At 42.9% G+C, this 22,044-nt stretch overlaps 1 protein-coding gene across 3 annotated transcripts in view; it reads left to right on the top strand.

Moving 5' to 3' along the window:
• Positions 1 to 22,044, top strand: part of ACSL6 (acyl-CoA synthetase long chain family member 6) — a 410,748-nt gene that overhangs the window by 177,902 nt on the left and 210,802 nt on the right. For all 3 annotated transcript variants that reach the window (XM_085618041.1, XM_085618042.1, XM_085618043.1), the window contains exons 4-8: positions 3,710 to 3,774; positions 5,537 to 5,638; positions 9,947 to 10,046; positions 12,729 to 12,907; positions 20,981 to 21,013. In XM_085618041.1, coding sequence (XP_085474167.1) covers positions 3,710 to 3,774; positions 5,537 to 5,638; positions 9,947 to 10,046; positions 12,729 to 12,907; positions 20,981 to 21,013 — 479 coding nt within the window. The remainder of the gene's footprint in view (positions 1 to 3,709; positions 3,775 to 5,536; positions 5,639 to 9,946; positions 10,047 to 12,728; positions 12,908 to 20,980; positions 21,014 to 22,044) is intronic.

Raw genomic sequence — 22,044 nt, 5'->3', positions numbered from 1 at the left:
GCAGGTAGCTACCACTCGCATTGAGAAACCTATTGCACGCGTTGAGGACGCTGCCACTCAAGTAGAACATCTACTCTGAAAGAGTGGTGACATTTGCGCTTATTTTACAGTGCGAGACAAACTCCTGGCACTAAAAATCTGCAAGAGCAGTGCAACTTACTGCACTCCGCCACTCAAGGAACTCCGCAGAATGCAATCAGAGATTTTTGGGCACTTTGCGGAGTTCTGTGTAGCTGAACTCCGCCCAGGCCTACTATCTACCAGAAAAGTCTTTGAAATTACATTTATGGTGGCACTCACTATTCAAAGTGGTTCTTCGAACAAATTACATGTATCAGTTTAAGGTGGTTCCTGCCTTCCTCCTCGATAAGGCGGCCAACATGCCAATCTGTTTCACAAAGCTTTACAATTGTATTTGTACAGGTCTAAACAAGGGGGCCAGAGTAGTCATTATTCCCGATGCCCCGGCTTTTTTGTAAGCCTTACTCTCATGCTACTACATGTATTTATAGATCTTACGGCAAAGCTGTCCTATTTACTGATGACGAGCCAGCTAACCTGCTAATACCACCACATGTCTCAACATGCTGGATCTTCCATGTGTTTTATTTCCTTACAGTTTTATTTCCCTATTGTCCAATTATGTCACACTTTGAAAAGAATATGTAAATTAAGTACAATGCTGCTGTTCACCGCGGGGAGGGGGGAGGGCGGATTTGAGCGTAAAGTAAGTGCTCTTCTCGATGTAATGTGTCAATATCAGTATTCTGCAATGTTGATGCTTTGGTGGCTGCATTCTCTTGAAACAATAAACATTTGTTTATCAATTTTTTTTCAAAAGTACAATGCCTGTTAAATGTATTGGTATAAACAATGAATTATATAAAGGATAAGGCCAGAAGATATTATCGTAAGTATTTTGTTTTCCTTTTTATAGTCTAGAATTTTTTGCAGCATCTATCACAAAAGCAAATTAAAATATGTACATGTGTGCCTGATGTATCAGTGCAAAATGTGAACACACAGTGCTCAAGATAGTCATGTGAACAGTGCAACAAAGTGATCACACATGGAAAGAACTGCGAAAAGCGCAAAACACAATTTAAATTTAGTCCAGAATAATTTTTCCAAGAATATCGGAAAAGTTCATTAATGTTTGTGGCCGATTACTAGAGGAGAAAAATTCATGTTGATCTTTTTCTGCTGATGATTGCACATTGTACCTTGCATGATTTCCCAACCCATATGAATTTTCAGCAGTTCCCCCTGTCTCCGTTGTTTTTTGCCCTAGTACTGGAACCACTGGCGGCATGGATTAGGTGGGACCCGGCAATACGGGGACTGCGCTGGACAGGTGTGGGAAGATAGAATATCCCTCTATGCGGATGACATCCTGCTTTACATGGCAAACCCCCGAAAGTTTCAGGCTACACGATTAACTGGGCAAAGTCAGTACTGTACATGCTCAAACGTCCCCCCCCCCGCGTCTCCCCCCAGGCATTGAAATATCTTTGGCAAATGAGGGATTTAAATATCTCGGTATATACATCACACCACACCCCACACGGTTCTATGACCATAATATCCTGCCCCCACTGCAGAGACTCCGCAGTGATGTGCGATGGTGGCACTCCGTTTGCCCAGCTACAAACAACATTTCAAATGGCCGGGACTGAGTACTTTAGATACATACAAATAAAGCACGCAGTCACAAAAACTGTACCCCCGGGAACGGACCTCCCCGACGCCTCGCCGCTAGATGACCAACTACTGACAGACCACCTCACCAAAAAAGCGACCTCCCTAACATATCGTAAATTGATTAATAACCAAACAGACCCTAACCAGACTCTTTGGGAGAAATGGCAAGCCGAGATAGGCGAGATGGACGAACAAGACTGGCAGGAAGCTCTCGCTTCCCCACGAGAGATAGCAATCCCTTCAAGGCTAAAATTAGTGCAACTTAAAATATTGCACAGAACTTACTACACCAGGACCAAACTCTATAAGATAGGAAGGGCGGAGTCTCCGCTTTGCCTTAGAGGCTGTGGGGCTGAAGGTACCTTTTACCACACACTATGGGACTGTCCCCACATTGCTACCTATTGGAAGGCCATACTCGACACACTCACCAGGGTTGGTGGTCATGTGATCTCCCTCGAACCGAGGAAATGCCTCCTCAATGTGTGGGAACCAACAGACTTGAACCACGTAGAGCAAAATTGGGCGACCATGAGTATGGATTATGCCAAACGAAACATTGCTCAACAGTGGGGGGCTCTGGCGGCCCCCTCTCACAATCAATGGTGCTCTGACCTAGACGGTGCCATGGTGGCAGAAAAAGCAGTCTTTATTAATAGAGGCTGTCCTCAAAAATGGAAGAGGGTATGGGGCAGATGGAACGCTTTTCGTGGGAATGTATATGCCCCTCCACCAGAGGACTCAGATCCGGACCTGAGCGACTAGAACAGCGTAGGAAGAGCATAGAGGGACGATGCACCACGTATTCACAGTTTAAGGGACTGAGTCAAATGGCACGATTCTTTGTAAAGATGGAGAGCTCTTTGTGGCAAAGGAACTGGTAAACGATTGTACTGTCTTATAATATGACCTACTTATTTGTATCGGACTGTGAACCATTGTTAACTTTAATAAAAATGTTCAATAAAAAAAAAATGTCTTCTAATGACATGCACTTTATGATTTAAATGTTATTGTGATTGGTCTTCTAAAGTCTGTGGCTATCTGTGAAGACTTGTTGCTGCAGACATATTTAGTTCCTTATTGGCTTGTCCTGTACACCCTGCCGGTTGGTAAGTTGTGTTAGTGTTACTGAGGTAGTGTGCAGATGGAAGGGAGCCGCCATTTGTCGAACAGGAAGCAGACCTCCTGTGTAAGCGCACCAGCACTCATCCCGCAGGAGTTCCGGGTGCAAGTTTCTGTTGCACACGATCTCAGGTGTTTGCCTGTTCTCATTTAAAAATGGAAAATGAGGTGAGTGGTTGCGGCTGATAAAAGAGTGGTGGGTTAGAATACATTTGTCAGATTTAACGTCATGTCACAATGATATGTTGGCACTTTCTTGAATCTGTTCTTTTCGCAAACCTTGGAGGGCTGAAGACGTTTGATCCATCTGATGGAAGAGTCAAAGAATTCACTCAAGCAGCCACCAAGGGTACCTGGCTGCAACCAAAAGTATATTTTTATTTTTTTCTAAAGGCTATGTCACAAATCTCACAATGGCATATCTTGTCAGATCAATTGCAAAGAAATGCCCACACGGGTATGTGATGGGATAACGTTGCGTGATCTGGTTGTTACTGCAGCTCTGAGGTCCGCTGTCCGAGTGGAGTGCTTTAGCAAAAGTCCAGCCTATCTTTACAGCCTGTTTATCTTCTAAAGTCATTGATTTTTAACACTTGTTCTTTTAGTTTTTTGTGCTCCTTTTCTTTTCTGTGAAGAGCTGGATATTCTATTGGTGTCCTTCAAGCAATGTAAACAGACATCTTGGCAGCCATTTTTGGAAGCCAATATTTGGCTTGCAGACGAGACCAACGACACCATGAAATGCATAGATTGCATGTTACAGTGCATTGCTTTGAAGTTTAGATCGAGTATTTATTTTATGTGAACCAACTTGAAACAGCCTGATCTTTTTTATGCGAGTCAAGCGTGCTGGGAATTGATGTTTGGTGTTTTTTATATGCAGAGAATGGTCCCTGTTTAGGATCCAGAAAACCCAAGCAGCCGTATGAGTGGCTGACATACAAACAGGTGAGAGCATTGTTATACCGTCATTATTTCTGTTATTGGACATCCCAAAGTCAGCACTGGCGTACGTCATCTTATAATGCATGCTTTTTAAAATCTTACATCACTGTTTCGAGTAGGTAAGATGGCTTAGTTGATTAAGACATGTGCTGTACAGATCTGTGTGCAACTTGAAGTGCTCCGGTTTGATCCCTGAGTGGGAGACGGTTAAGCCTATCATTGATTTGGGTATTTCATGCACGCCACCTGCACCACATTGTTGGTGGGTCCCATGTCGAGCCTCGTGACATGTATCACTGCCAGATGCATTGCCCAGCCTAAGTGATATCCTGATTGGTGTCCCCCCTTTCCAATAGAAATGACTAGGAATGATCACACTTTGCCAGTCCCCTGCCCCACGCTTGAGCTACCAAGATATTATTTTTAGCACAACAGGCCAGTGTGGACACCCGCGGTGGGGGAATAAGCCCTACAAATCGCTGGGGAACAATGTAACTAAACAATGTGTAGTGACGTCACACATTGCCTGGCAGCAGGTCTATTTTCAAGTCAAAGCCGCGGTACAACATTTGCTAAATATATATTAAATGAATATACGTTTATGTTTCTTGTAATATTAATGTTCATATATTAACCACACATTTGTGTCTATCTACTTTTTGACTGTCACTCTAAAGCAGTCAGATATTTGAGGCAAATCATGAGCCTACAAATAAAAAAAAAGGGTGTTTTCTAAAGTCATCAATTATAACTGACTTACAAAGAAACAGAACTTTTTTTAATGCAAATATTTCTTTAACAGGCCCTCTTGTGCTATCCGTCTTTATGTACTGATATCATCACATGTATATCATTGATGGTATAACATGTCTAATATGTTTATTAAACATGAGAGTGCTCCATGGGGCATGAATGGATTTTCCATCCAGCGAGTTCAGAGACTTGTGATCATGTTCTGCTGCCGCCAGAGCTCTACGGTAGGCTTCTACCTGTGTGAGCGCTGAACAAAAACAACAATTAAATTAGACATTATTACCCATGGAAATATAAACCTTTACAAGTAGGTTCACCTACTGTAAATCCATGCATGCATGGAAACATTCTTTAACAAGCGGGCCATGCTCTTGGTTGATGTAGTTAATAGGGCTATTCTCTGTAAGTAAAATGTAATTTGTTGCATATTTAAGTGATAGTAATAACGCTCAGCTGCATCTATATATGTATCTCCTCTGCAGCCTACAGCTATGCTAATTCGACTAAAACGTTTTCAGGTTCTCTCAAGAGAGCAGCAGAGACTACTGATAGTAAGCAGAGCCCTGAGGAGAGAGGGTTTCTTTGTGTCTTCCTGAGCCGCTTGCCCCCCAATTTTCTCCTTTTCAGCTAACAATACTGATGGGTACCTTCCCAATCAACCTCCTGCAGTTCAGATTGGTTTTAATGGGAACCATTCATTAATTAATGCTGGGGCCAGGGCTATCATAACTTGGTGGACACGCTATCAGTAACAGCTTTCACTGGTGTGTAGCGTGCCTTCTATTAGTAAGTGTAGCTATGCCACCATATGCCATTAAGTGCCACTTATCAGTCATCGGACATATCCATGAACTGGTTTTATCCCCAAAACAAAATGGTAGAAATCCATTGATAAATTTGGACCAATACGCCATTTCCTTTCTTGAGTACCTCTATATTTATTTTTATTATGCACTGGTTACGTATTTCAAGCTCATTTTATCTCCCAGTAAGGTCTGATTGTTGTTTGCAGGTTTCAGAAAGAGCAGAGTGCTTGGGATCCGGACTTTTGCATCAAGGATGTGTTCCGACGCCGTCTCAGTTCATTGGCGTATTTGCACAGAACCGCCCCGAGGTATGTATCACGTCTGTGGACACATGAGAAGTATCAGAGATACCAGGAGAAGGGCATGTTTGGTGGTACTGGGACGATGGGCGATTCTAAGGGGACTTGGGCAGAGCAGGTTTGTAAATACGAGGGTGAATTTTGGAGACTTCCTGTGGCTACCGGATAAATGATTTGAAGTCAATTGAAGAGCAAAAGGAGTCTTGGATGGCTTCAGATGAAGAGGATCTGTGCACATCTTGCCATTGGGGGTCTCGAGAGAGAGAGAGGCACCGGTAAGTATTATGTATTAAGACACTGTAACCGACAGAGCTTGAAGGTCCTAGGGAGGCAGTGGTACGCCATAAGCAGAAGGGTTTGCAGTTCATAGTAAAGAGTGTGAGTCCTGGATATATTCAAAAGGGGTTCTTTGTCAAGAAATACTAACAAGATGGCAGCGATTGGAATAAACCACCGAAGAGAAGGAGTTTGAGTGAGCAGTCTAACAATGAGATGGAAAAGGGGCCTCACACCTATAGATAAACAAGGGTTGGACACATACAAAACAGCATTACCTTTCACTTAGCAACGTTTCCATACTTATGTAGGATTGAAGAAAATATCCCACAGCATCTCAAGGATGCCTTTTTGGAGTAAATCAGAAAAGTAAAATTTGAGATTATAACTGATCCTGCGGAGAACGATGCTCATCAAAGATGCAAGAATAGAAATGTAACCCTTCCCTCGCACATGCCTGTAGAAAGACATTCACACACACACTCGCGTCTACCACAATGTACCACAATTTAAAAAAAAGAAAATCTACATTGTTTCTGGTGGCCTTCAAACCCTGCTTTCACAAATAGACCTTACTTTCTTAATGCTTAGTGGCTATTTATCTCCAACGTCTACAAAGCCCTTTGAGGTGGGCTAATTGTAGCCAGGCGCGCAACACCCATTGGACTCACAGGGCTTCAGCCCCCCCCTCCACGTCGCGTGTGGCAGCCCGGGATGAGACAGCTTCCCGGCGCACACACAGCCGCACCCGAGCACTTCACAGGTCTTTAAAAGACCATTTGCATGTTAATGAGGCCTCGCTGTTGTTTCACCCCTTCTAACAGCCCCTGCAGCTCCACTCTGCCTATGGATAAAAGATTCAGCCCCCCCCCCCCCCCCCCGAAATGTGGCTCTAGTTGCGCCTCTGATTGTAGCAGAGGCAAAAATGTGTTTCCCCCCTGAGTTAGTCCTCCTGTAGAAACGTCTTTTTACCTCGCAGTCAGGAATTCCCACAGCGACAAACGGAGCAAGCTTTTACTCATGTTTCTGTTTGTAGGAAATACTTTCTGCACCTTCTGCTCTTCCAATTATATACAAATTGTTAGCCCGGAATGCTTGCCCCGAAATTATTTTAGTTTTACTTTAAACAATACGTTTCTACCCTGCCCATTTAATAGCAATTAAAAGGAAACATCTGAAATATATATATTTTTGTTGCTTTACACCACCTTCTTCAATGCTCACCTCCTCACTACCTTAGTAATGGGATAGAAAATCAAAGTAAACTAAACAAGCATTTGCAATGCAATAGGTCTCGCATTTACGCGAGTTTGAGCTATTCACATTGCAAACAACAATGCCTTTTATTTTTGTTTTCGTTTTTAAAAACATAGATAAAGGGCATTGTCATTTACAATGCCAATAGCTTAAACTTGAGTAAATGCGAGACCTATTGCATTGCAAATGCTTGTTTAGGACTTGTGCCCTGGGTGAAGTTCTAGAACTTTTCCCGTCACGTCTGAAATTCTCACTGCTATGCGTTTCGATGTAATGAAAACGCTGCGTATAGAAAGAACACCGTATAACGGTAGAAGCCCCGCAGACAATATTGCAAACAGAAGTGCGCGGCTTCCTGTTTGTGTCGGCAACTGCTTACGGACCGTCCAGTTGCACCAAGCACGTGATAACAAATGCAGGGCGGTCAGTTCGGGTGTCTGCCTGGCACGGACAGTAAACAATGTTCTATCCGCATGTCTTTTATATATGAAGAGAGCAAGGCGTGCCTATGTGCAGGTGTATCGGGCATAAAAAACACAGCTTTGGGGTTACAGTCCGTGATTAAACTAAGCACACTCTACAAATCGAGCTTATAACATACAAGAAACCATGGCTGGACGAAATGACAGTCAACACGGGGTATTTCTCAATCCCTTCCACGGAAGTGGACGCCTTCTATGTGCGCAGTGTGTACACCGAATTGTTAAAGCCGCAGTGCGTCAGAGCGCAAGCTGCCCCAGTCCCTCTCCTTGGCAAACTCTCCCAATTAGCATGGGGAGGGACTCACTGGTAGGTAGCGGCACTGAGGCTTGGGGTCCAATGTAGTGGTCACAGGCATCTTTCTTCGGGTCAGCCACAGTGCCACACCGTCCTTCCATTCCTCCCTTGAAGTCTTCTTTCAAGTGTAAATACTGAGCGCTTAAAGTGTGAACAGGTCACGCCACGCGGCAGTATGCTGCAGATCACCAGGGTGCGGCGCCGACTCCTCAGCTTACAGCCTTCTCACCACACAGCCACCCACATGTGAGATGTTCCGCTCCCTTTTGCCCACGTCAGGGTTAAATGGATAATTGGAAAGCCATTAGAACATCACATCTCGCGGAAATATATTTCACAAGCATGAACACGGCTTCAAACGGTGTCCGAATTGATAGATATAGTTCAGGAGATTGATCTACTATGACTCACGTTCAGGGTGGCAGTCCCTCGCGGGATACCAGCTCTTGCTCACCCTACCTACATTATGTTAGAAGGAACAACTGCTTGCCCCCAAAGTACACGGCTCATGCTGGTTTGACACACTTAGTACAACTACACAGACAATGACCACCAGCATTATGCGGGAGGGGATGACCAAATGAGACAAGGTAACATTATGAGGCTTAATGCAGCATATTTTGAGATCGTATTTAAAAAAAATTCCATTTCATTTTTACACGCTAGCAATGTCTGGGCAAACGTTCCACTTCGTTAGTAGCAGTTCCACATCCAAATACGCCAATAAGCCACTGAAAGGTGACCAGTCAATCTTTTGAGAAGGACTGTGCAGCAGTTCGTGTTGCTGCGTTTTTAGTAACTTTTGATCCATTTGATCTAGACACATTATGTTAAAATCGGCTGATTATGCTTCAGATGATCGGTTATGTAGCAAATGAAGTGAATTCAAAATTAAGCAGAAAACGCAGTTGCCACAGAATCACAAAGTTGCAGTGGCACTGGCTGTGGCTCAAAATGCCACCACCTTTAACGCCTTCAGCGGCTCGTTGAACCGATGTTGTTACGTCACGTCTGAAATTCTCACTGCTATGCGTTCCGATGTAATGAAAACGCTGCGTATAGAAAGAACACCGTATAACGGTAGAAGCCCCGCAGACAATATTGCAAACAGAAGTGCGCGGCTTCCTGTTTGTGTCGGCAACTGCTTACGGACCGTCCAGTTGCACCAAGCACGTGATAACAAATGCAGGGCGGTCAGTTCGGGTGTCTGCCTGGCACGGACAGTAAACAATGTTCTATCCGCATGTCTTTTATATATGAAGAGAGCAAGGCGTGCCTATGTGCAGGTGTATCGGGCATAAAAAACACAGCTTTGGGGTTACAGTCCGTGATTAAACTAAGCACACTCTACAAATCGAGCTTATAACATACAAGAAACCATGGCTGGACGAAATGACAGTCAACACGGGGTATTTCTCAATCCCTTCCACGGAAGTGGACGCCTTCTATGTGCGCAGTGTGTACACCGAATTGTTAACCGGCTCGTTGAACCGATGTTGTTACCAGTCTTTTTCAAAGCAGCCGGATAGAACAAGCGCGCACTGAAGCTGACGGAGTGGGAGGGGGAGTGGGGGCGGGCACGCAGGCTGCCAAATGGTGCGATGAATCACGGCTAAAGTGAAAGCAAACAAGTGGTTGCAGGACTCCAAATGGTGCGCGCGCCCGGACGGGTCACATGCACTGTAGTTGGAGGCCTGCAAAGCCACTGTTTGCACTTCCAAAACGCGCTTACTATAAGTCTCGCCAGTGCAGCGCTAAAGCGCTGGTCAGGCGAGACCTAAAAAGGAACCGCATACATTTCAGCGCAGAGTGCAGTGCTATTATTCTTCGAATGTAAAAACAAGTGTAATTATCCTTCTTTCTTGTACTAAAACCACCTTAGATAACACAAGACAGCAGGACAGAGCCGGAAGTGAAAGGAGAAAAGAACAACTGTACTGTGCTTTGTTTGCGTGTTCTACCTGTGTTGCCAATGTGTCCTAATCCCCTGTATTTCTCCATTTGCAGTGGATTATCTCGGAGCTGGCTTGCTACACCTACTCTATGGTGGTTGTTCCTCTCTATGACACTCTGGGGCAGGGAGCCATTCGGTACATCATTAATACAGGTAACTATCGACCTGGAAGTGACATACAGCACATAAAGAGTAGCTCCTGCTGCTCACAGGTGATACAAGGTGAAGAAACACTTTTAGTTCTGTGTCCTTGTTTTGTGCTTTTATAAAGTCACTGTGGGTTTACTCACTTATCATTGAGTTGTGTTTCCTTCTAAAAGCCTTAATGTGTAAAAATTCAGAAGTGCTACACATCATATGTTTGTGCAGTTTGTAAAGCACGGACTTGTCCATCAGGGGAAGCGGAGCTCGTCAGATGCTTGTCACATGTAATACACAACAGAGCAACAGAGACTTAAAACAAATGAGGTAATAACAGCAGCCAAACGGGGAGATCCAATAAATTGAGGTGTTGAAGTCAGATCTGAGCAGGAAAGTTTCCAACTTCTTTCGGAAGAGGTAAAACTGGGTTCAGGTAGAGCGCTGGAAGGTCTGACGCCACATTACTAACCTCGATTCAATCAAGGGGACTGATTTGGGACCTTTTTTTTTTTTAACCAGCGCATGGGCAGATTGAACAAATGCACATTTGTGCATGGCAGATGTCTCAAAATGAATCTGCCAGTAGGTAAATTGATCTTCGTGAGCGCAACCTCAGCCGTGCATTGTGCAAGCATGGCACCCTGGGACAGGACCTCAGTGATATCAGGGACTAGCCACTTGTCAAAGGATGTCCCCTTAGAATAAAGGCTCATGCTGAAGGTGTGCAAAGCCCATGTTTTAGCGGCCATCTTTCTGTTCACGAAATGCAAGCAAAAGCTCAGCATAACATCGTATTTCAAAGATAGTTTCACTGCCACGTACATGACATGTTTCGATCGTCATCGGTTTCATTGAAGTGTTTTAATGTTCTTCATCAGGAGAGGTTCAATCTTTAAACCACCATATTATCTTTAACTGTCGGAGCCGCACATGGACAAATCATACACAGTACAACCACATACACATTCTTAGTTCTTAAATAATTCCCTCTACCCTTCTTACAGCAAGAGTTGTCACTCAAAAGTGAAGAAACCTGCAGCAGGTGTAGTTATGCAAATCTACACCGAGATAAATGTGTAAACTTCCTCTAGAAGTCAAACGTGATCATTGCTCAGTCAAAATTATATCTGTGAATGACCACACAAGGACATTTTTGTTTCCACTTCTCAGTTCAAGGTACTATAGATTGAAATTTGCCTCATAATTTAGTCAACATTACATACAAACGAGTTTCGCTATCTTTACACGTAAAATTAGGTATTCTGAATCATTATTGCGTCACACTGCCGAGTCGCAATCGAAAGGAACATGTGGGTAGATGTAGAACATCTTTGACAGGTCAGTTTCTTTTACTGGAAACTGTTAGAATGGCACTGACATAAAATATGAAGTTGGTCTAAGCTTTTGTTTAAGCTACTAGTGGCAAAAGATTCTTCGGCATAAAATGTCTGAAACTCAATTGGCGTTTGTCAACATCAAAACTTGGCCCTGCGTGCCAAGCTTCCCTAGTGCTGGAAAAGGTGTAGTAGCCTGTGGTTCAGGTGGGCAAAGTCCACTGGAGGTCAGTTCATAATCATAAAAAGGAATAAGCATTGGCAAAACCAGTAAATCTGGATTTAATTTTAAGTTACAAGTCAGACCAAGAAGAAGGTACCTACTAGGAGCGCAGAATCTTATCAGTGACTCGACTGTTGAACGAGGTTGTCAGTGACGGAAACAATTAGAGAAAAAGAGTGCACCTGCTAGAAAGAAAATAATCCTTCATGCATTAAAACCGAATCTTTTCCTAGGAAGCAAAATAATGCAATAAGAATGAGGCGAGAGATGTATACACAACAGGGATAGTTCAGGATGTGATTGTCGCTGCCTCAAAGCAATGGCTGCAGAGGAGTGACACCAAGCAAGCCACTGGCTGTCTGAAGGTGGGCGCCTCAAAGCGTGTATAGAAAATAATAGGTCTCAGTGCTTAATTTGAGCCGGTGGTTGCAGCTGGGCCCACCAGCACTTATTTTTGGGGACCAGAACTTATATTTCATCATCAACCTCTGACTCGGAACAAAAGATAGAAGACAGAAAAGGGGGGGAAAGAAAAAGGAAATAAAAACTGTGACAAAGGGAGTAAGCGGGGATAAAAAGAACCTGTAAGAGTTAGATAAAGGGACAGGAAGTATATTCAGGAGGATCAAAGAGGCATGAGGTGGAATCAAGACTAGACAGCTTTGACATTCGCCCCTCCTCCCCCGCGTACATTCAGCATTGCAGGTGGGGGGCTTCTGTGAAAAACCTTGGGCCCTTGCACTTATTATTTAAGCATTGATGGGTCTTGAAGATAGCTGCCCTGTTAAGGCACACCTAAATTACTACCGGCACCCTCGCCCCTAATGCATGGGCAAGTGCGATGGGTCCCACCTTGTATGACTGTACATTTGCTCTTGTGCCTCTGGTCTGTCTTGAAAATTCTGTATAAAATCATTAAAGTGGGTAAATTGTATTTTCAGCTGTAAACGTTACTTTGCTTCAGTTGTCTGTGCTGAGAAACCTTAACATCCTCCAGTTCCTGTAGAAACACCTGACTTCAGCTTTTGAAACCGATAAATCCAAAGAGCGCACATGTGATCTGAATGTTCAACACGCTTCTGGAATATAAACAGAAGTGCAGTCGGTCAACTGTAATCTTCTTCTGTTCTTTTCTAGCTGACATTTCAACCGTGATTTGTGACAAATGTGAAAAGGCCAGGCTACTCCTGGAGCACGTGGAGAAGGGGGAAACGCCAGGCCTAACCTCCATCATCCTGATGGACCCCCTGGAAGAGGGCCTGAAGGAGAGAGGCGCCAAGTGTGCAGTGACAGTGCAGTCCATGCAGGAAATAGAGGTGAGTGGTGTGCTCCAGAGAACTCATCCAACCGTCAGTTAATGCACCCCCAGCTGAAAAAGAATACCTCTTTTCTCTTTCATTCATAGAATGAAACAAGCATTGACAAAGCCAATACATCTAGCTTAAATGTGCTAATTTGTTTAACTAGCATTTGTGCATGTCTGTGTTTCTATGCTTTAGCACATTACAGATAGATCTCCTGGCATCTAGAGAAGTAGCCCAGGTGGAGCTAAAGTGAGTTATGTGTTCTGCCTATCTCTAGATTTCCTATGATCTCAGAAATATATTTCTTCTCACCAAGAACTAGAAGTCATAAATCTCAGGTGGCTTCATGCTTTGTGTGGCATTTTCAGCCAGCGGTCGATGTTTCGCCTGTGCCATTTTCCAAGCTGCAACATACACGCCTGTACATATTGTGACAAAAAGCTAAATTACAAAGTTTCCGCATGCAAAGTAATATGCCTAAAAAAGCCAATATTGCCCAAAGGTGTCACAGATGACACTGGGCCAACAGTTCACTCAGTCCCCTGTTAAAATAAATAGGACTCGAAGAGTGTTATTCATTCTGCTGCTGTCACAAAGGTGAAGCTGCGCCATCCGTTTTTGTAGGGAATACTACTACAGGTAGTCCAGAATGCCCCCGCTAGAGTTTTATGCAAAATACAAAAATATCATTCAGCGAGCCCGGCTTTGGCAGCCTTACATTGGCTGCCCTTACAAAAGAGGATTGATCTCCCCTTATGTTCCCATACAAGCTCTTCGGCCTCTCTCCCATGGACTTCTAAAAGTCCCTGTGATCAAAAGAGCAAGATACAGTGGCCGTTCTTTTCCCCATTGTGTACAGAAACTGTGGAATGGACTACCCATATCCCCGAAACTGGCACAGTCTGAAGTAAAGTCAGGAAACTATTGAAAAGCAATTTTTTTTAGAAAGGTTGTTTGTATTCTCTTGGTATAAGTTGGTGAGTTAGCGTTGGGAAGCCTAGATAAGATAGCCATGCGCTAAAAAAAAACCCAAGTAGAATAGAACAGAATGCTATAGTAGCGACATCATATAATGTATCACAGCTCACACAAATGATGGAATAATGTTAAACCACACCAAGGATGAATAGCACAATCTGCAGTGTGGCACACACTCTGGCCTTTTTCTAGAATAAACCCACAAAAAGTGATGGGCAGACTGCTTTGAATTTGTCTAACCACTGCCAATCGCTCGGATAGCATTCCAACCCGTCATCCTCTATGCTGTGCATTTATTTCAAATTAAATGCTGTCATTCAAGTCTTAATATTTGCAGATGGTCGATATGTGCTATGTTTTACTATTCTGAAATCCTTTTCATAGTAACATATTTAAACTGTGTAGGTATACATTAACAAAATAGGCCTCACAGCGCCGTCTCCATTGTTTCAGTGTCATAGAATCAAACTCACTGCTTCAATGAAGGCTTCCTCGCCATCCAACCTTCAGTTTAGTTGGTCGGATATCAAGGGAGCCTTCATTATAGTCCTCTCTTTCTTTCTTTAGCACAGAAAGAAATGCAGGACTGAAATAAAGGTGTTTTTGTCAATCCAGTCTTCATTTCTTATAGAAAGAGAGGCAAGACTAGAACAAAGGCACTCCTGTTATGCGACCAAGTGGCGTTTGGATAGCAAGACGAACTTCATTATATCCCTGCTTTTGTTTCTTTGTCGTATGAAGGTTGGAGAGCAGGGAGAGTTCATTATAATCCATCTACTGTGTCTATGACATATAAACAGGTCGACTACAATGAAGCATCCTTACCATGGATTTTTGCTAAGATAAAAAATGCTCAACTGTTTGGGAAATGTACAGAAGCCGCTGTGAGCTCCAAAACCTGACTGACGTGGTAGTGAACAAAGGTTGTAGAGAACTTTAAAAAAATCAGACATATCCATCCCAGCGGCATTGAAGAGAAGCCACTGGGAGCTTCAAAAAGCAGCACCTTTAGGACAGCCATCTTAGCCTTAGGCCTTCCCGAAAGCATTTACGAGGCCATGTTGGGATCAACTTGCACTTGAGCTGGACAAATATATATTTTAAAGTCATTTTAGTTTTGCGATGTAAATAGACCCTGATGTATTGAAATGGAAGTGCTCCCTACAGTGGATTAATGATTCACCAAACAGCCAATAAATAGCATGTGGTGAGAGGTTAATACCTCTTTGAAGCTCACAGTATGTGCAGTCAATAGAAGAGCTGCGACAAAAGGCCTGGCAGATCGCCGCATGTCTAATCAGGTGTAAAATGCCTCCGGGCTGCCTCTTAGTATTGAGGCACAAGTTAGAGGCCATGAAACGGGTAGTTACTTAGTGAGTTATGTCAGGTATTACTCAAACTTCAACTAATGTGTAAGAAATTTCAAGGCGGAGTAGGGTGAGGAACTCTCTCTGTTTGTTTGTGCATGCTGCTGTTGAACATCCAGCAGCCTTCTACATAAGACTCCAATGAGATAAGCCAAAGATCTCCCTAAAAAATCACTGGATCAGACATTCAGTAGTGCAGGTCAATGTAAAACCTTAGTCTTGGAAAAATTTACTTTGTTGTCACAATGAATATTTTTCACAGTAACAGTAAGCTATCTAGATAAGTATTCAGGTATTCAGGAGAGGGCATAAGTGTATGGAGTCAGTCAACTCCAAATTCCTAACCGCGTTTTTTGAGTAAAACCAGCACTTCATCACAGGCTCGCGTGTGAATGGTGGGGTGGCTTCACCACATAATAAAAAATATGAATCCAAAAAGAAATACATGCAAACGTCTAATACTTAGGAAACCATATATTCCAATGAGAGAGTTTATAATCAATATCACAAAACTGAATGTAGTTACAAATTTCTACTACTTGGGCTTAATAGTCAGAGCAGTCGATCAGCACATACTGGCAAAAACTATTTGTGCTAAGCAACAGCATGCATACCTTATCCATTTGTATTTTAAAATCTGAGGTAAGTCCTTATCTGCTCTCCTGATCGTTTACCATGCAAAAGTTACTCTAGCAATTTATACTATGCAGATGTATTAGGAATAGAGAATCCTAATTTACAGATCAAACCGCAGAATGATTTCCTGAAAAACATCCGTGCACTTAGTCTCCCCCATATAGTTTCAAAGAACTGTGTACCTTCATAGACATCCTTGTGAACATATTGTATTCTGTTGTATTTTATTGCACTATATTGTATTGTATTTATTGCATCAAATATATTGCATGCACTACCCATAGACATCCTTGTGAACATATTGTATTGTGTTGTATTTTATTGCACTATATTGTATTGTATCTATTGCATCAAATATATTGCATGCTCTACCCCTGTATCTACATGGACAGCACACTACATCGTGTAGGGTGTGTGGTTGGGAAGGGTGTTGTCTTTGTTTTTTAATCCTATGTAGGAAATATTTCCAAGTTGTGTGTAATGACTATTTAGGTGAAATTATCATATTATGGGATGCAGCACTTAGCAGTGTGGTGGGTGAAGAGGTGTGAGAGACAGACGCACTGTTTTATTGTTTAGAGTAAGCTGGCAGCTGTGCAGGTTCTCTCATGGTATTTTTTATGACTGTAGTCTGCTTAGCTGGGTACTGCACTGGGTTGTTCAACCTGATATTTTGTTAGATTTTTTTGGGAGTGAGTGTTCGACCTGGCATCTTTTGGCACCGTTTCCCCTGTCTTTTTGCTTCTCACCTCCTATTTGCGACTGTGTGCTGAACTTTGTTTTTGCTGGTGTTAGGACTCTAGGCACTTTACCACTGCTGACCAGTGCTAAAGTGTATGTGCTCTGCATATAAAATATAATGGCATTTGGTTTCTTCAAGATAAGTCCCTAGTACAGTGCACCACATGTGCCCGGGCCTGTAAATCAAACTGCTACTAGTGGGCCTGAAGCACTGATTGTGCCACCCACATGACTAGCCCTTCAAACCTGTCTCAGGCTTGTCGGTGCAGAGCCTGAGTGTGCAGTTTAAAAACTGTCATGTTGACCTGGCAAGTTCACCTACTTGCCAGGCCCAAACCTTCCCTTTTACTATATGTAAGACATCCCTAAGGTAGGCCCTAGGTAGCCCCAGGGGCAAGGTGCAGTGTATTTAAAAGGTAGGACATGTTCTTTTGAGGATTACATGTCCTAGTGGTGACAATCTGCTAAATTCGTTTTACGCTACAGCAAGGCCTATATCTCCTAAAGGTTCTCATTGGAGCTGTCTTGTAACACTTTATAAGTGTATCTTCCAATTGTGAGCAGATAGAAAATTGGAGTTTGGTGTCTCTGGACTCACAATTTAAAAAAACATATTTTAGTAAAGTTGGTTTTTAAATTGCAGGTCTGAAAATGCCACTTTTAGAAAGTCGGAGAGAGACTAACAGCTGGCGTGCACTCAAATTTTTGAAAGTAATACCAGATTTAAAACAATGTTCAACAACTTAAATTAGGCTTGGTGTGCTGACCCTGAGGTGGTTCCACCCGCCACCTGGATTCAAAATAGCGTGAGAGACTAGAGCGAGATGCACTAGACAGGGACTGCACTACCTTGAGACTCAATGCAGAGTAGGGAGCAAATTGAGCATCATTTATCTATTTGACAAAGCAGTAAATTGTATTCATCATCAAACCATCAATAATCATTAATAAACAGAAGTAGCAAATCATAACTTCTTCTTGTCAAAGTGTTATTTTATTCACACTTCTACCAAGATCAAAACGAACGAAGAATTCATGTTTACAAAGTCTTATAGTACATATAATATAGCTTGATCTTCCCAATGCATTTCGGGCGCGGTGTTCGCCCTTCTTCAGGGGATATCTGAGAGAGCTAATATTACTGGAGACTATCCAGAATTGTAAACATTGCAGTGAGCAGTCGAGAGTTCTGTCGGCCCTAGCGGACACTAGATGACAGGCAGTAACTGTGTATGCAGACGCGAGGGTACGGCGATGTGGTGGAGAGGACAAGAGCCTGGAGGTTTCTGTCAGTGTCTGCAAAGGTAGTCCGTGGGTTCATAGAACAGCGAGAAGTCCCGCACGTGGATACCGGTGGAATACGGGTGCACGCGTATTCCACCGGTATCCACGTGCGGGACTTCTCGCTGTTCTATGAACCCACGGACTACCTTTGCAGACACTGACAGAAACCTCCAGGCTCTTGTCCTCTCCACCACATCGCCGTACCCTCGCGTCTGCATACACAGTTACTGCCTGTCATCTAGTGTCCGCTAGGGCCGACAGAACTCTCGACTGCTCACTGCAATGTTTACAATTCTGGATAGTCTCCAGTAATATTAGCTCTCTCAGATATCCCCTGAAGAAGGGCGAACACCGCGCCCGAAATGCATTGGGAAGATCAAGCTATATTATATGTACTATAAGACTTTGTAAACATGAATTCTTCGTTCGTTTTGATCTTGGTAGAAGTGTGAATAAAATAACACTTTGACAAGAAGAAGTTATGATTTGCTACTTCTGTTTATTAATGATTATTGATGGTTTGATGATGAATACAATTTACTGCTTTGTCAAATAGATAAATGACGCTCAATTTGCTCCCTACTCTGCATTGAGTCTCAAGGTAGTGCAGTCCCTGTCTAGTGCATCTCGCTCTAGTCTCTCACGCTACTTTTAGAAAGTCAACATTTCCTTACTTTAACCATTCTGTGCCTCTGCCTGTCCCTAGAATACACGTCTGGGTGGGATGACAGCTGGGCTTTGTGAATTCACTCTAGACAGTCACACACAAAGGGTGCTCAGGTGTGCCCTGCATATCTTGATGGCCCATCACCAGGCTAATGATCCTTCCTGATCTAGAGTGGTGGGCGAAATTAACACCTACACCTGAATAGGGCATTGTCTGTCCTGCCACAAAGAACTGCATACCCCCAGCACTGTGTCTCAGGGGCCAGGAAAACCAGGGTCCTGTTTTCTACAAAGATTTTTCTTTGAAGTCTTCTACTTCAAAGGCTGAAATGGGTCTAAGTACTGTACCTCTGACACCGTATACTCAGAACACTTCTGGACTGAGTATATTCTGCCAGGAAGGAGAGCTGTTGTGCTGCTAGGAAGGACTGCCACTCTGATGTTTGCTTTGCTGTGTTGGCCTTCTGCCTACTGCTTCTTGCCTGAAAATGAGAGGACTGGACCTTACTCTCTGCATCCTGCTTTCAAAAGGTTCTACAAGGGCTTGACTGAGCTTGCCTCCTGTTGTCGAAGTCTCAGAGACATCAAAGACTTCACTTGCCTCTTGCAACCAGCACCTGGGCTTTCTACTGTGAGTCCTGGCCCGCCAAGTAGTGTCAAACCCAGTCCTGGGCCCTTGGAGGTTAATTTGGTGCTGCAAATCACGAAAACCAATGCCGAGCGTCAGACGGAACTGTCGCCTTTCTGTGAAATCCGCCGATACCTGCACCAAAGCCGATGCCACGACCGCGACTTCAACACAGCCCTGACCTTGCCTCAGTGCTTCTGAAGAACCGCTGCAGCGTGAGTCTCGACACCGCATCACCAACGTCTGTAGTGTCCCGTTCCAACTCCAATGCATCTCCGGCTCTGCGCGACTCCCGAGCGATGCAGCATCTTCGGCCCAGCAATTAGACTTCAGCTATGAGGATGAGACGCTCTGCGCTCTCGACATCGAAGTCGCTTCGATGCCACTTCGCCTTCTGTAACTGAGATCTAGCACCTGTCCCAGAGCAGCAAAATATTCAATGGCCTTGCACCGCCTTAAGAAACCAGCACCTCACCTGCAACCACGATGCCTCACCTCCACTGCGAGACGCCGTGTCTTGGGCTCGGACTCCTTGACCTTAGATTCCGAGACCACGTCTTTGGTTTTCAACTATGCCAAGGTACTGAGCATGACCAGATAGCTCCAGTGGGTGCTCTAGACCTCTAAGCACTGCATTTTTGATTTAACCTTGTGTATGTTAGATTTTTGTCGTGTTGGTCTTGTTTTACTCAGATAAATATTGGCCATTTTTCTAAACTGGTGTGGAGTGTGTGTGTGCATGTGCGTGTGTGTGTGTGTGTCACAAATACTTTACACATTGACTCTATAGTTTAGCCTCACTGCTCTGTGCCAAGCTACCAGAGAGTGAGCACAAGCAAACGTTTAGTGTGTTCTACACTTACCCTGATTAAAGTGTGGGTCCCTACTTGGACAGGGTGCCTACCTCTGCCAACCAGAGACCCCATTTTTAACAGTGAGCATATAATGTTCATGCCTTGGACCAATCCATAATGTCACCATCCTGACCGTGGAAGTTCTTACTCGTGAGATTCTCCCATATGTTTGCACGTACAGGTTTAACTTTTAAGTTCTTAAAATATATTTCATAGATGAAGTCCTCTCTGAAATGTTTGAGGAAAGCCCATAACCTATATTCAATCAATTAACATTCAAGCGGTTGGGTGTGATTTAGTTAAAGTTCATATGTGGTCCATTACAGCCCATATATTCTCTTGATGTCAAGTTCCTTTCTTCCAAAGACTAAATTATCACAATTTTACCCTATTCAAGAACAGACAGTGAGATTCATGCTGACTTTTCTAACAAGTCTGTCACATTTTTCCACACAAAAACATATTTTCTCAAAACTCACCTGATATCAAGTGATACCTGGCAATCTTGTAAACCTCAGAATCTTTTTACGTGTTTAGTTTTCCATATCTTTTATTTGCAGCTGAGGGCTCTCTGGAAACTCGGAACATAAAAAGAGATTTTAGTTATTATATGTAGAGAGCTAAGGTGATTACATGTACCAATCAGTTAAATAATACCAATTTATAAATCGCAGGATAGATATAGATTCACTTTACTATAAAACATTTGGATGAAGACAACATAGCTGTTAAACCAGTCTACATGTTGTTGGGAAAATGTTTTGATACTCAACGGAATGTTTATCTGCTCTGTATACTGGACAGGGTCTTGAGGTGTAAGTGACTATGACACCTTTTCTTCAGTCTTCCATTGCCTCATTGCAGCAATTCTATCCAAAATGCTTAGACTCTTCTGCAAGCTTAATTGTATTTTTCTTGCTTCATTTTCCAGGACTGCGGTAGGATGCATCGGCACGTTCCAGTGGTAAGTGCCAAAACTTTTGTTCACATAAATATCTGTCAACTGAAAAAGATGCAACGTTCTGTTTTTCCATTTTACAATGATAGAAAGTTATCAATGCGGATAGTGGCATGTGATTTTGTTATATCTAAGGTTTTATATTATGCATCTTCCCTGTTTCTCTACCTCTGCTGCTCAGCCAGTGTGTATGTGTTGGGTAGAATGTTGGTGTGGATGGTGATGTCATTGGAATGCTCCTGTTGGGGCCTTATTTACATCTTTACTGTAAAACCTACTTAACATCAAAGAACAATAAACATATTCATCTGTAACCTAACCTTGTCTACTGGCACTCCTTCTTACAATACAACAGATTTGTACACAGAAATCCCCTAGAGGTAGACTTTCTAACGCAATAAAATAAACCCGAAGTTACAAGGGCCAAATGCAACCAACAACGTAAGTTAAAACATATTTAAAAATGTAGTTCATTCAGATTTCACATCTGTTTTGAGTGGGGTAGTGCAGTTAGGTAAACAAATAGAGGTGTGCATGTGGAATAGATAGCATTTGGTCATTTCGTAACATTTAATATCATGTATAGTGGGTACCAGAACATCATAGTTAAAATATCAAATGACATAACACATTGTAACCTAAATATCGTTCACAAAAATATTATCACATTGGAGTTAATATTAGAAAATCTCAACATAATAGGCTGAAAATTTGTAAACAATATTTATGACATTATATTTATGTCAGACAATATTTATGACTACGATGTTCCGACATACCACTCTATCTATACACTTAAAATACAATTATATTTCGGTACAGATAGGATGCGGTGAGATAGTATGCAGATAGATAGAATGCTTTTACAGCCAATGTAGTACATGCCTAGAATGTGAGGAACACAAAGCCATAAAAATGCAGTTCCGAACTGGTAATAAGGAAACACAAGTTTGCAGACAGCTAATTTTCACAAACTTTCAAGAGGATTATGTAGGAAAGGATTATGTACGAACAACCGAACATCACAGGTCAAAACA

This window comes from Triturus cristatus, chromosome 7, assembly GCF_964204655.1.
Source record: "Triturus cristatus chromosome 7, aTriCri1.1, whole genome shotgun sequence".
Lineage (NCBI taxonomy): Eukaryota > Metazoa > Chordata > Amphibia > Caudata > Salamandridae > Triturus > Triturus cristatus.
Note: the sequence above shows the minus strand (reverse complement) of the source record. Positions and strands in the feature narration are given on the sequence as shown.